Source organism: Centroberyx gerrardi, chromosome 14, assembly GCF_048128805.1.
Source record: "Centroberyx gerrardi isolate f3 chromosome 14, fCenGer3.hap1.cur.20231027, whole genome shotgun sequence".
Classification (NCBI taxonomy): Eukaryota; Metazoa; Chordata; class Actinopteri; order Beryciformes; family Berycidae; genus Centroberyx; species Centroberyx gerrardi.
The window spans coordinates 16,440,351-16,456,966 of record NC_136010.1 but is presented as its reverse complement, the minus strand read 5'-3'; the positions used below and the strand labels follow the sequence as shown (position 1 = coordinate 16,456,966).

General features: G+C 43.2%; 1 protein-coding gene across 3 annotated transcripts in view; it reads right to left on the bottom strand.

Annotated features, from left to right (window-relative positions):
- The window catches only part of iqsec1a (IQ motif and Sec7 domain ArfGEF 1a), an 88,419-nt gene extending 77,277 nt beyond the window's left edge, over positions 1-11,142 (bottom strand). For all 3 annotated transcript variants that reach the window (XM_071924580.2, XM_071924584.2, XM_071924587.1), the window contains exon 1: positions 10,876-11,142. In XM_071924580.2, the coding sequence (XP_071780681.1) occupies positions 10,876-11,135 (260 nt within the window). In that variant the 5' untranslated portion in view covers positions 11,136-11,142. The remainder of the gene's footprint in view (positions 1-10,875) is intronic.
- Between the last annotated feature and the right edge of the window lie 5,474 nt (positions 11,143-16,616).

The window sequence follows — 16,616 nt, the reverse complement described above, 5'->3', positions numbered from 1 at the left end:
GTGTGACTGATGATTAGTCTTCCAAATAAGGTTAATTTAAGTGTGTGTGTGCGTGCGTGTGTGTGTGTGTGTGTGTGTGTGTGTGTGTGTGTGTGTGTGTGTGTGTGTGTGTGTGTGGTGTGTGTAGTGGAGATTATTTTGTTTCTAGAAAACATTTCTACATTACATGTTGCTCTTTCGATTTTAACTTCAAAATCAGGACACGCAGCACTGAGTTTATCTTTTACAACAAACTATGCTTGAAGAAGCTAACATAGCAGGAATTCCATAATGAACTTTACCAAGTCCTTAAATGAACCACTTAGACCAGAGTTACTTCAAAAGTTACCCAGTTTCTGGATTTATTGAACATATCATTCGGCAGCAAGCGTGACAGCTACGAAACGCTTGAAGCTTTAGAGAACAAACATACCCCTTCATGCTGTGATGAAAAAGAATAAATCGTAGCAGAAATAACATTGAATTTACAAAACTTTTAATCGAAAACAGAGCAGCACTTTTTTTCAATTTTGTGGCTCATGCCTCCATTCACAACAATGTCACCAAATGATCAATGACTTGAACCTGTGGTCAGCCATAACAGCTCACTCACACTGACAGGCTCCTCAGAGGAACAGCGTTAACCTTACAAAGTTGCACATTCTTCTTACCGTATTTCATACGATCCATTTCTCTGACAAAGAACACTGCACACAAGCTGCAGCATGCAGCCGTTCACCATTTGATTTTAGTCTTGCTTCTCTGATTAGGTGCACGCATGTGCGCCTTTATGTCTGCTTCCCTCGGTTTCAGGCTTTTCCTCAGTCCACTGCGTAAATGAAGGGCATTCATCATGTGTTAGGCTCCTCAGTGTGGTACATACTTCTGGCGTCCATATTACTGAGACTTAAATGATCTGTATTAATCAGCAACTAATTACAGGCAGAAATGTGTCTGGCTAAGCAGATCTAATGAGTCAGTCTGATCCTCTGCAGTGGTATGCTTCTCATGGTGCTGTCTAATTATCTATCTCTGGGGAGTTACTGGGGCGTGACCCCCACTGGCTGTCTGCCCCACTATTAGGGGAGGGGATCAGTCTTCACAGACCCCCCCCCCCCCCCCACACACACACACACACACACACACACCTGCTTCATTTATCCACTTTCATTTCTCACCATCTACTCATCTGATTGCGCCCCAGTAGTCAATAAGTTATTTAGGCAAACGCCAAGCGGCATGAAATGTATAGCGAAGCAAAAGGACCTTTGAGAATTGATACACCGACTCTGTCACTCATCAGTATGGTTGTCAAGCCGGTAGCGACGCCTTTATTGACGGGCTACTGGATGATATTTAATCTCTGTCTCGGCTCCATTTAGCTTATGCATGCCAAGGAGGAATCTGAAATCAAAGGGTCCAGTTCAGACTGAAACCTGAATCCTTGCCCTGTTGTTTCTAACCGAAATGCCAAGAATTAATACTTTAACCAAGTTGTATTCGGTCTCAGCATTTCCAAGAAGCGTGGCTAGAATTTGCTCTACCACACAACGCAGCTTCAGCAAATTTAGTGGACATTATCCTCATACGAGATTGAAATGTCAGATCTTAATAATCAGATCTTAACACTATAGGTCATGCCGAAAAGGCAGATTGCCCTTTTCTCCAACCTCAGCTTCAGCAAGTATCTGTCCCGAACAAAGAGGGCTGAAGACACAGAAACTCAATTTCACTTCGCTCCAGCTGCATTCCTGAACATATTGCTTGGATTTAGATCAGCTCTCAGAATCTAAAGGCCAAGGTAACACAGGACACACAGTGCACACTGGCAGAGTGGAAACAGAGGTTACAGGCCGACACTTATGAGTGATACCAATAGACACTATCAAACAAACAAGTCATTCTCTGCATACCGATGATTCAATTGCCTACTATGAATAAACACAAGAACCACCAAACAAATAGAGATGTCTTAAGCCCCTAACGCATATTGTTCATATGATGCCAAACAAGCAAACTATTTCTCAAAGCACAAAAACTAAAACCATTAGCATGAGCATTCCAGACATTTGAGTCCAAATGTTGGCTTGTCAAAGCCTCAGACAACTATGAGGAAGTTGTGTTTGACATCCACCGATGATGACTAAGAGGTGTGTGAGCGCTAGCTCCTCATCTGTGTTTAGCTGTTGACTCAGCCTCCACCTCATCAGCCAAGATCCACAGACCGCACTCTCGCTTGGCAGTAAACTAGTGGCAGCCATTCAAAAAGCTCTCCACAGGTACTATGCTACAAATTGTCTTCGATTCAGCTGCTGCATCAGCTGGTTTTGACAGCTGCGAGGCGGATAATTGGTTCAACTGTGAGGAAATAAAAAACAAACAGGCGACCGTAGTTTGGCCTCATGGCCCTCTATGCGTGTTGCTTTAGTTTTGATCACAGTTTGTAGTGATAAAAGGAGGTAGAAAGAGATTTGAAGATTTAGCTTCCTTGGAGTAAAAAAAGAGGTAAAGTAAAGAAAAAGTAGGCTACTAGGTCCAATAAGTGGATACTGTGCTGTATATTCACTTCACTTTCTGAACAATAAGCATGTAAAGAAAATATTTAAGTGTTAAAAAAGTGGCCATACTTTATACTATATCCAATATACTGTTGGATATTGCCCATAAACTGAGAAAATAGCGAAACTGGGAGCTTTATAGGCATTGCTATACTATCCCTACAGTTTGCTTGCTCTTGTTGAGAACAAACCCAACTATCTAAACAAAGGGAGGAATAAAACAATCCAAGGCGTTTCCCATCTCTCTGTGGCCTGGGGCAGTCATGATGCAGGATAGCGTGATAATATTTGGAAGTTGGAAAGGAGAACAAAAGTATTGAACTGCAATATCAGAGGGAACAAATACATCACCATTAGTCTGATTACATTTTGTATTAAAGCCTCTATAATGAGAATCAAGCTCCTTTAATGAAAGGTATATCTGTCAATCAACACACCTTAGCTGCAGGAGTATGCCGTAGTTTCTCCACAAAGTCCCTATATGCAGCATACAGGCAGAATGCATATGAGGTGCAACGCTCCACTTTCACACCGGCTTGAATGATTCGTAGCTAAGATGCCTATCTGAGGGAGATTACCATCTTAAGCTCAATGGTCTTTGAAATAGATGCCTGAAATTAAGCCATATCACACTGCACATGTGATTCAAAAACAGTATTATCAAATGTCACAGGGAATGCATAACAGAACGTTTCACCCCTTGCTCTCTGAAGTCAAATTAAAGCAGCAGTGGAGAGTTGGTGCTTCACCAGTAATATGGTTGCTGGCTCCACACTAAGCAGCACCATCCCACCCCCCTTGGTGTTGGCCTTTACCAGCAGCACCATCAGATAGAGGCAAGAGCCCTCATTACAGTCATCATTACCCATTCTCATGGGGCAACCAGCTACATCAAAGGACACAAACCAACCTTAACTCTGTCTTAATAGGCCTGATTGGGGGAACCAGAGGTCAGTGGAGCCTGGCTTCCTTCCAGCAGGACTGCAGCCACACTGGCATGCAGGGAGGGACAGCTACACTGATTGCAGAAGTGCAGTTCATTAAAGATGAAGGCGGCCTGTGGTTGAATTTGTGAGCAAGTCACAAATTGTCTTCGGCCATTGCTTAGGATTTATAGGAGGGCCTGAATGCAAATCATCCCTGCGTAGACATTAATCTAGCTGGGGTATTTCATTGGGGGGGGGGGGTTAGCTGGAGAGAGGGAGTTTGTTGTGTGCTCGTAAATTTGGTTTGGCACACTGATTGTTCAGCAGATCGCTGGGTGAATGAGTGGACGCCGCCAGCCACACGAAACAGCTTTCTCCATCATGCTATTATTTCCTGCTGAGGGGTCCCAAAACACATGCTAAAGCTGTTACGCTGGCTTGGGGTGAACTATTTATGAACCTGCCAATCTCCAGTCTACAGGCTCCATCCAGGGGACTTAGCGAGGGCAGCTGAGGTTTTGTTAGGCAGCAAATTACAGTAAAAGAAGCCAAGACAGAGTCAATGTAACCAATAGAAAAGGCACTATAAAACCACCAGTGGCTTTGGAGAGATACTTCAGTATAAGCCAAAATCGACAGCCTGAAAGTACCTTTGCCAAACATTTCAATATCTATGATGCATTCTCATTACTCTTCTGGCTTGATTCTTAGCATGAAAATAGGTTGAGGAGTTTGTTGATCCAAAAGTAAAGTATTCAAACCAGTTTAATATTCTAATGACTGAAATATATTAAAATACCTGGGTTAATCATATTCAAAATATGAAAAAAACATCAGGCACACATATTCCAAAACCCCCTGTGCGATCAAATTTGCATTTTTAACACTTCTAAAAGCATGTATCAACAAGGTAATTCCAACAATTGCACAGGATTAATCAAATACAATTTTTCATAGTTAATATTTCACTCATTATGGCTCTTTGTTCAACTTGTCAGTGTGGATGTCTGAGGATTGGATACTGTGCTTTGTGTGCGTAATTGTCTAAGGAAGCTTAAAAATCACCCAAGTCTCTCTATACTATTACAAGAATCTCTCTCAGTATTTCTAAACTGTAAAACAATGTTTAAAAAAAGAAATCCAAGGTTACAATTTATTAATGATGTATTAAGCCTACATCTTCGAAGCAAAATCGACATAATTCCCTTCCAAGAAACATGATTTATTCAGCTTTTCTCAAGATGGGAGTGAAAACAAAGCCCCAAACTGCAGCATAATAGGCATAAGTAACCAATTAAGCTCATTATCAGAACACTGTTTCCAACACATCTAAACACACACACATTTGTGTTTAGATGTGTACATTTTTGCAACATTCATCTTCCATCATTAAACTTGAACTTGCGTAAGCCTAATGTAGCTTTAACTTAAAAACAACATTCGACAAATTGCAGCTCTTCACACCTGAGCAATTGTACAGTTTGGGGAGCACTATTATATAAATATTTGCAGAATATGTATAATGCAAATGCATGTACACAAGCCATTCCACAGAATATGGATTGCCCTGTAACCATCTTTATTGGATATATCTTAATATTTTTTCTCGCAGCCCAGTAACAGTGATAACCAGGTCTTGTTCTGACACACCCTGCTGGCACAGAACCAACAACTGGAGACCTTTGCTGCTCATTCATCAGCATTGACATATATTCATATTAGCTCCATTAGGGCATTAGCGGGGAGAGATTTGGGGTTAGCTACAATTTGTCACATTGTCCATCAATATTTAATCAGTCAAGAATACTTTTCATGTTTGTTTACACACTGAGTTTAATACTTAATATAAATGACTGACAAGATCACACGCCTATCTAACACCCCTGACTGATTTGAGACAAAAAGCGCAAGCAGTCCACACTATATTCTTCAATTTCCCATGGTTATGCTCCACATTGTTACTGGAAACAATGAATATTCAACTGTCTTGTACGGTACAAGATGTATCTAATTACCCAAGCGCTTTGCTGCAGAGCAGCGAGTGGATTTCTTCTAATATTGTTGAGCTTAGGATCTAAGTTTAGATACCGTTTCACTACATTTCTGAAAGCTTAAAATAAGGCTGTGAAGAAAATTAATACTTATGATTACATCAGCTCCTTGTCATCTGCAGTCGGAGAAGTTATCTCTCCGGGGATCACGTCAGCATCCCAAATACTGTTTACACTCGGTTGGCTATCCGGGCCTGGGACATGGTTTGAATGCTAAATGTGGGTTGGCAGATGCAACCGCTGAGATAAGAAATGAAAGCACTTGCAAACACCATTCCACTCGAAGCCCCAGCGGACAAGTTCAGATCACAGTGGATCCACTCCGATTAAATCACCGGTCTCTAATGAATCATGCAAGAGAGACACATTTATCAAGACTACACATTAAGTTTCACTCAAAGACTCATTTCTCCTTCTCCTTTTGTTTCATGCTAAAACAAAATATTTTCATAGATTTCATTGTGTGGCGAATATGTGCCAAAATGTTTATCAGTTTAGAATTTAGTGTGCATTTAGGTCGCAAATTGACTTGAGTGCTGATGCAAAGTTATTCAATATTAACCTACCATCTGTACTGCAAAAACTTTGACTCGGTGAGTTGGTATAACTTGTATTACCTGTCACTTGACTCCAAAGTGAGCTTAAGGGGATAGAAGTAACAGTGCAGGCCTATTAAACACACACCATTAGGAGGGAGCTTGTTCTACGGAAACTGCATATGGTCAGCATAAATACTGTCAGACTAAAGGCCTGACAAGGCGCGCTACTCAGGAGACATGAATAGGAGGAACCAGAGTCTGTCTGATTGTTAACTTATGTCTGTGAGAGCTACATTAACCTTCTGTTTACATACGCTTTACCTAGTGCTCAAGAAACTGTAAACAGTGAGAATGGAGCAGGATTCCTAGTGTTAGATTTGCAGAAACGTATCCACTGAGGCAATGAGACCCGCTCCTCCTCTGCCGATTCTGCTTAACCAGGTCCTGGGGGTTACAATCACCTAGGTGAACGGGTTTATGGATCCACATTGGGGTCAGTGCTCACGAGATGATTTCCAATACCTGTGCAGCAAGCGTAGTGCCTGAGAACCTCACCGACAATGTTACCCAAGAGCCTATTCTGCAGAATTCACACAGAAATCTGTTGACTTGGCAACACGAGTTCCATTATCAGTGGTGCATCAGATTCTCTGCTCTCTGCACTTTGTTTTTGAAAGACGATAGAGGCGAAAAACACTTCCATTTGCAGACAACCCAAGACGGCAGCAGACAATCTGATGTATCACTCAGTAGCAGAAATTATTTTTTACTTGTCTTTGGAAGATATGGGTGTTATCCACTGCGTTGGGTTATTTTGTTAATCACACCTCTATTTCATATTATCCGTAGGGTCACTTTAGGGTCATTTGCTGATGATGTCACTTACGGATGAAATCATAAGCCACTGCCATTTGAGGACATGGTGCTCAGCAGCGTCTCATAGATACACCATACATAAGGAATGTAAGATAACAACCATCCTTTCCAAATAAACTATATTGTTCCTGCAGCACACATTGGTTCTGAATGCTAATCATTCGGGAACTGGCTGCCAGCTACCAAACTTAGTAGCTGAAAAGAAAAAGGAAGCAATGAGGGATAAAAGCCTCAAACTGACACAGATGTCTGTCAATGGGATATATGAGAGTCAAACTGAATAAGATCCCTATGAGCAGTGGAATGCAATGTGACTTTGAATTCACTAATTGCACTACATGTCTTATGACAGGCCGCATGCGTTAAACGATGGTGTAGATGTATCTGAAGTACTGGTAGAATATAGATGAGCAAAAGACTGTATAACAGCAGCATTTCCCTTTAAATAGACATTTGAGGAAAATGACCAAAACAATGTTGAAAAATTAAGTTGAAATATGAGTTGAAGCAGTGGCTAGTTTGGAAAGCTTGTTTGGTACTTTGACATCTAACAAATTTACCTACTTTAACAGAAAGGCTTACTGAAATTTGGATTTATGGATATGTTAACTTCATTCAAGTCAGAGAGGACTGTGATGCCTGAAGTATCCCTTCGGTTAATTGTAAAAATGCACATTATGGAATCCTGTATGGGTGTAAGGATACTTGGGGCTGAGAATATATATGTGGAAAAAAGCATCAGTCTTCTCCCTCACAATAATCTTTATCACCTCAAGACTTACGCATATCTTTCTCTAGGTAATTAGTATTCTAAGTTTCACCGCCCAACATCCCCCAGTCAGTCTAGGGATTGCAGGGGTGTCCCAGTTGACATGGGTTGCATGGTTTTCAGGAAGAGTGCCTTTGGATTGGCAGACAGGGGTGGTGGTCATCTTTAGGGAAGTGGACAGGAGGGTGTGTTCCAACTACTGAGGAATCATACTGCCTTGCCTCCCTGGGAAAGCCTGTGCCAAGGTGCTGAGAAGGAGCCTCTGTCCGAAGGTCAAGCCTCAGATTCAGGAGAAATAATGAGGATTTCCTCCTGGTCATGAAACAGAGGACCGGCTTTTTACCCTTTCACAGATAATTGAGGGCTCAGGGGATTTGCTAATCCTGCCTGTGTGTTTTGCGGATTTAGAAAAGTTGTACGACCACGTTCCCTAAGGTATCCTGTGCAAGGTGCAGCAGGAGTATGGGGTGCCGGGCTGCTGCTGCAAGCCATTCAGTCCCTATACAGAGAGCTGAATTTGCATTCTTGGCATTCAATTCTTGGCAGTCAGGCTTGTTCGAGGTGGCTATCGGACACCGACAAGGAAGTGTGTTGTCTCCTCTCCTGTTCGTGATATTAATATACAGGATATCAAGGCAAAGCTGAGGTCCGGTTCAGTGGCACTAGGGTGGCATCTCTGCTGTTTGCAGATGATGTCGTCATTCAGGCTTCATCAGACTGCGATCTCTGATGTGCATTGGAGTAGTTTGCAGCTGAGTGGGTGAAGGTTAGCACCTCCATGTCTGAGGCCTTGGGTTTCTCCCAGAAAAAGGTGGACTATCCCATTCAGGTGAGGGGTAAGCAACTGCCCCAAGTGGACGAGCTCAGGAATCTCAGGGTCTTATTCATAATTGAGGGTAAAAGGGATTGTGAGATTGACTGCCGGTTAGGTGCAGCGGCTGCAGTAATGTGGGCACTATTTCAGATCATGATGGTAAACAGAGAGCTGACCCACAAAGCAAAGCTCTCCATTTACTGGTCAATATTCATTCTGACCCTCACCTATAGTCATAAGCTCTGGGTAGTGACCAGAAAATAAGCAGCCAAAGCCCTTTCTCTACTGGCCTCGCTCGGTGATGAGGTGAGGAGCTCAGCGATCCAGGAGGACCTCGGACTCAAGACTCTCCGACTCCACATTGAGAGGAGCCAGTTAAAGTGGTTCAGGCACCTGGTTAAAATGCCCTCTGGGCGCCTCCCTTTGGAGGTGTACTGGGAACGGCCGACTGGGAGAGGACCCCCGGCCTGGGAATGCCTGGGGATCCCCCAGGAAGAGCAGGAGGAAGTCGCTGTGGAAAATAAAGTCTGGGCTGCTCTGCTTGCCTGCTGCCACCTGACCCTGACCCGGATAAGCAGCAAGAAAATGGATGGATGGATTGACAGTTTAAGTTTCAAGTACACACTATCTAAATCCCATTTTCTGTGTTGAAATGACCTTTGCAGATCTGAGAAACATCCTTGTTAAGATCACTGCATACTTTAAATTGCTCACTGCACTTAAATGACATTTAGGATTCTGTATCCACCATAAAACTCGCTTTACATTATTAACAGCTGTCACACTTCATCACATTCATTGGGGAAATCACAGGCTGCTCAGTAACCTCTGTGCCAGTCTCCCTTAGCAGGACTGAAATGGTGTTCAGACACTGTGACCATGAGGGAATGAATGAGAGATGATGACAGAGGCTGATTTTCCAGGAACATCGGGCAGAATAGTCCACAGTGTAGATGTGAGATTTACACAGGAAACATGATAAAGGTCAGTGTTATAGTACGTCCTAATCTCATGAGTCTGCTTCATCCAACAGCAAAGACATACTGTCCATGAGTCATCTGTATTGATTTGCTGCCACCAATCTTCATGACACTAACACGCCCCCGGAGACAAAGGTCAAACACGGTCACAAGATCCTGCAGGCTGTCAAAATCTGAGGAAATTGTCTGCGTGTTGAGGCATCAGTGAGATATAGACAACAGAGAGTGAACTTTAAACACAGCACTGGGGTGAGGAGGGTAATCCTAACAGTGTGTCTGATTACCGTGGCCTCACCGCAGCCTCTGATATGATGCTCCATTACCTCTGCCCTACCCTGCCCTGCCTTGCCTGGGGCTTCACCCACCGCCTGCACAGGACCGGCCCTCAAGACATAAAAAATGAAACATATGGAACTAATAGCATAATGGATCTGTTCCAACTCTGCGCCTTTCCCAGAGTTTGTTTTGCGTTCCATATCATGGATTTATGTGCCTATCATGCATATGAAATCCACTTATAAGAGCAGAGCCCACTGAGGGCTAGCAAGCCTCAGCATGGCTCAGACCTCAGACTGCTGAAGTTACAAATTGCAGACTAAATCTAATCAAGACCCGACAAACTAATCAAACTAATAATAACTAATGAAAAAAAGATGAGCTTTGATGATGACAAAGCAGAAACCACTGATTACAGATCCTCTCCAGCTCATTATATTTGGTTTATAGAATGGTTTATACATCACACAGGGACACTGGACTAGAGCCATGGATGTTTTTATATTGGTGTGTGAGTAAGTCATATCTATGTCTGAACTCGTGGTCAAATAGGATGAGAGATAATTATTGATGAACTTAGTTAGATTATATATTAATATCCTGCTATAGCTTAGATTTCTGCTATACCACAAACAAAACTGACAATTACACGAGAGTCCCAGAGATCAAATGAAAACAGTAATATCCCCAGGTTGAAAATTGTATTAATCTGCAAGTAAAACATTGGTTTGGCCATGATGTGCCTTTGGGAGATGATTTCACGCGCAGTGAAGTCAGGTGCAATCCATGTAAACACTGCTGATTTCCAAATATGGTCAGAAAAGCTGTGTAGTACGACACACTGTACCCCTGTTCTGTGCCGGTGCCGTGCGTAAATCACCGACCATAATGTGCCCAACATCCATAAGAGACAAGCATATGATGCCAAAGTAGCCAAGGGGCATTTGATGTGGCGGTGTTGGACATTTTTGCAATGATTTCGACTTTACCTATAATTTTCAGCGAAGTCTCCAAGTTAAGTCTCTCTTTCTGGGTTAGACTTGTGAAGGAGAACAATATAGTAATACACATTCACCTTAAATGATGTATTATAATGTAATCTCTTACTTTTCTTGAGTGATATTCTCCTTAATGGCTCCCAGTGTGACCAGGCTGTTGCTGCCCTGCTGCAGCCTGCAAGTTGCCAGGTGCCGCTGGTACTGCTCCTTGAGACAGGCGTTCTCCGTGCACAAGTCGGACACTTGCTGCTCCAGCTCCTCTATCCTTCCCCTCTGCCTCTCCAGTAACTCCTGCTGGGTCTCGATGATTTTGTTAAGCTCCTTCAAATATTCCGCAGCCCTGGTTGGATTCTCGGTCGGGCTTTCCATTTCGCTCCGACTGGCTTTTGCGCTGTGATTCCCTGTTGTATCGCAGGAGCCGTGTCTGTACCCCAGGCTGGGTTTACGCGCAACAAATCAGAAGGTTGCGCCTTTTACGCCTCGCCATTGTTTTTAACTCGGAATGGATGATGGTTCAGGATCACGAAATACTCCGGTACGCGCGTTTAGGAGTCCCACAGCACAAAACTAGAAGCTCTCAATTTACACGTACAATGGTAAACTGCAGAAATGTCATCACGCGTCAAAATATCAATCAACCAATTGTGACAGAATGTATTGTAAGAGGACCGGATTTGAGTCTCTGTGCAGTCTGGCTGCTCCTGGCTGTTCCCCTTGTTCGCGGCACGGTATGACATTTTCTATTATCTTTAGCTCCATGCTGTTCCCGTGACTTTTCGTAAACAGACGCTGGTTGTCAAGTAGGCGGGGTTTTCAAGTTTTATGAATCTGCAGGGCGCATTGGGCGCAATAGCTTCTGGTTGCAACACAGAACTGGAAATGAATCTTGAAGTTGAGTTGGCTCAGCTGTCAATACAGCATGTTTGTTCTACTCCGCTCTTGTCACTCCTAGATTTCATGAAAGAGAATATGTGCGACTGATTTTCGGCACATTTGCTTTCATTTATTCCCCAGTTTTCCCAGTGCCAGCAGACACCATGTAAAAAAAAAAAAAAAAAAGGAAATGCCTGCATTCTCACCAGTTTCATCTCTCTCTCTCTCTCCCCCTCTCTCTCTCTCTCTCTCTCTCTCTCTCTCTCTCTCTCTCTCTCTCTCTCTCTCTCTCTCTCTCTCTCTCTCTCACATGCACGTGCTTGAAATAGGCCAGAACATTATGCACATTATATTTGATGATATTGTAAACATTTTCATTGCATTTTATTTATTTATTGGTATTGTACTTTTGATAATAACATTGCTGGATTTTGGTGTGTCTGGGTCTAATTTTAGTACATCATTAGTGTAGTGCAGTCTTAAGGTAGATACAGAGTGTGATGTGCCTGCAGAAAGGTGTCTACTCCATATAGACTACATACAGTACATACATACACCATGCTGTCAATAGTCTATTGCTGTTTCAGCAGCAGCCTATATCCTACTCTGATGATGATCAGGACAGTTAGCAGCTGTGTGTGGCAGTGTTTGAATCAAGAAGGATTTATCAATAATGATTCAGCACATTTGTATGTGTGGCAGGAGGTTGCACTTTTCCACAGGCCATATCCCAGCGGGGCTGTGAGACAGCAAACTGCAGCACAGGCACTACTCAATAACATAAAGAGGCTGGAGCTGAGTGTGATGGATAGGTGACCGTCTCATTCCCATCTTTGCACACTTGCATACCTGCCCCATCCTGAGACTAAGGCTTCAAAATGTTGGCGTCAAACTGAATTCAGTTTGGCAACAGATATCATACTAAATATAAGATTATCTAAGAGATTTCAAAAGCATTTCTTTCGATATCACAGAGCAAAGGAAAAACAACTTCATTAGAAGGAAGAAAAACAGGTCACATACAGTACACATACTGTATCTGCAGGGATTGAGAGGTGAATTGCTTAGTGAATGAGGCTGAGCGGGACAGTGTGCATTATTCACTCTACTGCCTGTGATCGCTCCACTGTTACTGGCTTTGTAATCAAAGCCACAGGGGGAGATGACAGACATACACACTCGCAGCTAGTCGTCAAACACAGAGCTGCTCAACCATTTTCATATCCACCTCTCTCCTCACACTCCTTCTTTCCCTTTGATCAATTTTTCAAAGCTCAATTGAGATTCTGTGTTCCTGGATGCAGTTACAGTGCATTTGGAGAGGATGAATGCTTTGTCCATGAAATTGAGGGCTTTACCTCCATGGTAAGCCACCTGAAGGAGGAAAGGCTGCGCTTGGAAGTTCTGAGATAACTTGTTTTCTTGAGGAGGCAGATGCCGGAGCTGTGCAGCAAACCGGTGACAGTGGGAAGCAGTTTAAGAACATGGAGTGCAGATGGAGCGCATTAGGTTTTCTCTGTGGCTCTCTAATCCCTATGGCAGGAGGCCAAGGAGGCCTGCAAGAGCCTCGGTACACTCTGAGGAGTGCCACCCAGAATGGTATACCGCATGCACAGCCAGTCTCAGGCAACAGTGGCAGGGTGATGTTGCCTGTCAACACCGCCAGATGCCACGCTTAATTTCTCAATACAGATGTATTTCTAATCCAGCTGTTTATACCCCCAGACTGCCACGTGCCATTTTCAGGTGACAGCCTCCGTTCTGTGTCCTTCACATGCCAACAAAGCTGTCACCTTCTACAAGCAGGGTGGCATATAGTCCTTTAGTCCTGCTGAAGTGTCCTCCAGCAAGACCCTGGACCCCTACCAGCTGCAGGGCTGCTGTTCTGCAGCTGACCTTGCGCTTGGTCCTTCCTCTGGAGCGGGGCAAGAGAAAAGAGAACATTCCCTTGTGGGAATAAAGACTGTCACAAAAAATCAAATCACAAAATCAAATGCCTCTACACCTAAATCCTATATTTTCACATTTTCCACTCCACAATTACAGTATTCAGTCATGCACTCCCAACAGTCATACATATATCCTACTGATGGAAAGTGGTGCAGAATGTGCATCATATAAGTCTATGCAACTCGTGACTGGATGTCTGGATGAGGAACGTCGCCCCCCACAGGTTATAAAGCACTTTGAAACACGTTTGTCATTATTATGGTCTTGGGCACTCTCCTTCCTTCACCTGGATGACCGGTCATGCCAGTGCCAGTGTTTGGGTGCCAGCCAGAGAGATTTACTTTGTGAAATCACTCATATATTTGCACTGAGGCAAAACCGCTCGGAAGCTCTCTTAGTTCAGCCCCACAAAACATTCACCAGCTGTGATGGAACAAGGGGCCCGATCATTTACCCAGCAGAGTGGAAAACTTTTTCTGAGAATGCCAAGTAGTCTGCCAGTGCTCTGCTGAGCCCAACAACTGCCTCATCTAGACATGCATTTGTGTGATGGATCTGAATTGGCACACAAGAAGAAGGAACATTGCAGGCTATAAAGGTAATTTATTCTCCTCCACACTGGGTTAGCAAAGGAATTGTTTTCTGATATTCATATAGTACATAATGAAAGTCATAAATATCAAAACCAAATAGGTTACTGCATTTCCTCAGTGGTGTGATCCTGCAACAAATCAAAACAGTAAGAATTTAGCGGGCGCTTGATTAAGTTTGCATTCATTGCTGCCATTGTTTCCAATGAATACCTGCAACATGCATTTCAGTACCTCTCTCTTGATACTGCCACATTTTTTTTTCTGAGGTAATACTACAAACTTACATAACCCAGGAAAAACCCTCAGACCCTCAGTGCTTCCACCAAAATCTATCCACAAATTACCAAAGCTTTCATTTGGCTCAAAACTCCAACCTCCGACCTTCTTCGGTTAGAGAGATTGCTGCTCAGGCTCCCAATCGATGGTGACTCTTTCCTACCATCCCGATCATTCTGTGGGAATATTTTTACTATTCCTGTCAGGTCTCATTCAATGCCCGGCGTCATTGATCCCCTCCACTGTCAGCATAGTAAGCCATCTGGAACAGCGGCGGCCTCCCTTCACCCAGGAAGCAGCACGATGGCTCTCAGTTAGACAGCCTGACAGGTGGGGTTTTTGCAACTCCCCTGCCTTGATGGGGAGAATAAATTGAGTGTCATTTTAGTTTAATACGGATGACTGCCCTAATGAGCTATAGATATACTGTAGAAACCTGCATGTCACCATCATGTGAAGGGAGTAATTTAAAAATGGTCATTTTGGATGATGAATGTCATCACATTTTAACCGAACCAGACAGCGAATCAAAACCAGTGTGCCCTTGTCTCCCAAAAGCAGCTGTTGCAGTGGATAGCCAATCAGTTGGTGGTGTGTCTCCTTATACAACACAACACCCCACTTAACATGTTCTGTTTTCCTAGGCTAGCCAAGCCTAGCCAAGTATGCCCTTGAGCCCCTGTTGTGGTCCTAGCCTGTGCTACACAGCTGGCTCTCCATTGAATCCCTCATAAACACTTCTCAGGCACAGAGACTCTGTCTGCCCAGCATCCCCTCAGAGAAATAAAGAGCATGGGAGAAATAATGCCAAAGAGTATATAGCTAGTATACAGTATGTCTCACTCGGGATTATTTTGCATATGCTCCAGTGCATGTTTGTGGCTTTTGTGGATCTGTGAACATAATTTCCACAGACTGCTGTAATTAGCTGTGGGTAAAAACACAGGCCCTAATGTGTAAGTTTCGCTCAACGTAAATGAACCGTAAAAGGACACACATTTGCATGTCACATGGCTGCCACACTGAAGTGCACCACGACTGGGGGATCTGGTGCTTGGTATCTCTCATTCTGTAATGCACACTCTAGTTTCCTCACCCACTCAAGGTTGTGTAGCAGTTGCTGGCACATAGAGGGCTAGCGAAGGCATACAAATGAGCTGGGAGGCCTGGACCCACCACAGCAGTCCAGACCACTGTCACAGACAGATGGGGAGATGTTTGATCAGTGGTCTCAGACCTTTACGCATCTTCAGGGAGCCTGGGAGGAAGACACTCCCTAATCCCCTCTGTTTGTGTGTACCACAGCAGAGCGTGGTGTGTATCACTGGGTGTGGGACAGAGGGGAATTCAGCTAGCTGTAATGCAGAGAGCTTAGTCTCCGACAGAAATACCAGAGGAAGTGAAGGTGAAAATAAACGTGGTTACCATGTAGAGTCTACATGGTAACCACGTTTATTTTCACCTTCCCATCCCATTTTCACACACACTCACAGCACCTTCCTCTGAGTGTGCTCTCTTGAATTAACTGTATTTCCCGTGCTTCAATCAATGTGATTGCTTTCTAGGGTGTTCTGTTTAATTGGCACCCCAATACGCAATTACTTTAATTGCATAATTTTTGCTCATATAAAACTAAAGAAAGTGTGTAGAAATCGTGCAGACAAGGTAAAGAAACCCCTATATTGCAAAAACATTTCACCTCAAAAGGAAAAAAAACATTGACAAACATGGCTGTAACGAGAAACTAAATGTCAACAAAATGCAACGAGGAGGAAAACAAAATGTATAAAAGATTACATAAATAAAATAAATTAAAATAGCGTTGATGCAGAAAATGAATTCATAGGGAAGTGTAGAGAGTAGGAGGGTAAATGGGTTTTCTGAGAGTGAGTGTTATGCTACTGAGGGAAAACTTTAGGCAGTTTAGTTCATCAGACAGGACTTATATTTCAAATTATGTAGAAAAGCTGGCAATATAAAATGTAACTATTCTTCAGTTAAGATCCACTCTAATGTTGAACTGTCAGGACAAGGGATTCTGGTTGATATTTATGTTGAAGATGGACATATTTACTTGACAAAAGACTGATCGTCATTGTAAATGAGAATTGGTTCTCAATTGACTTATCTGGTTAAATAAAGGTTAAAAAAAAACAAA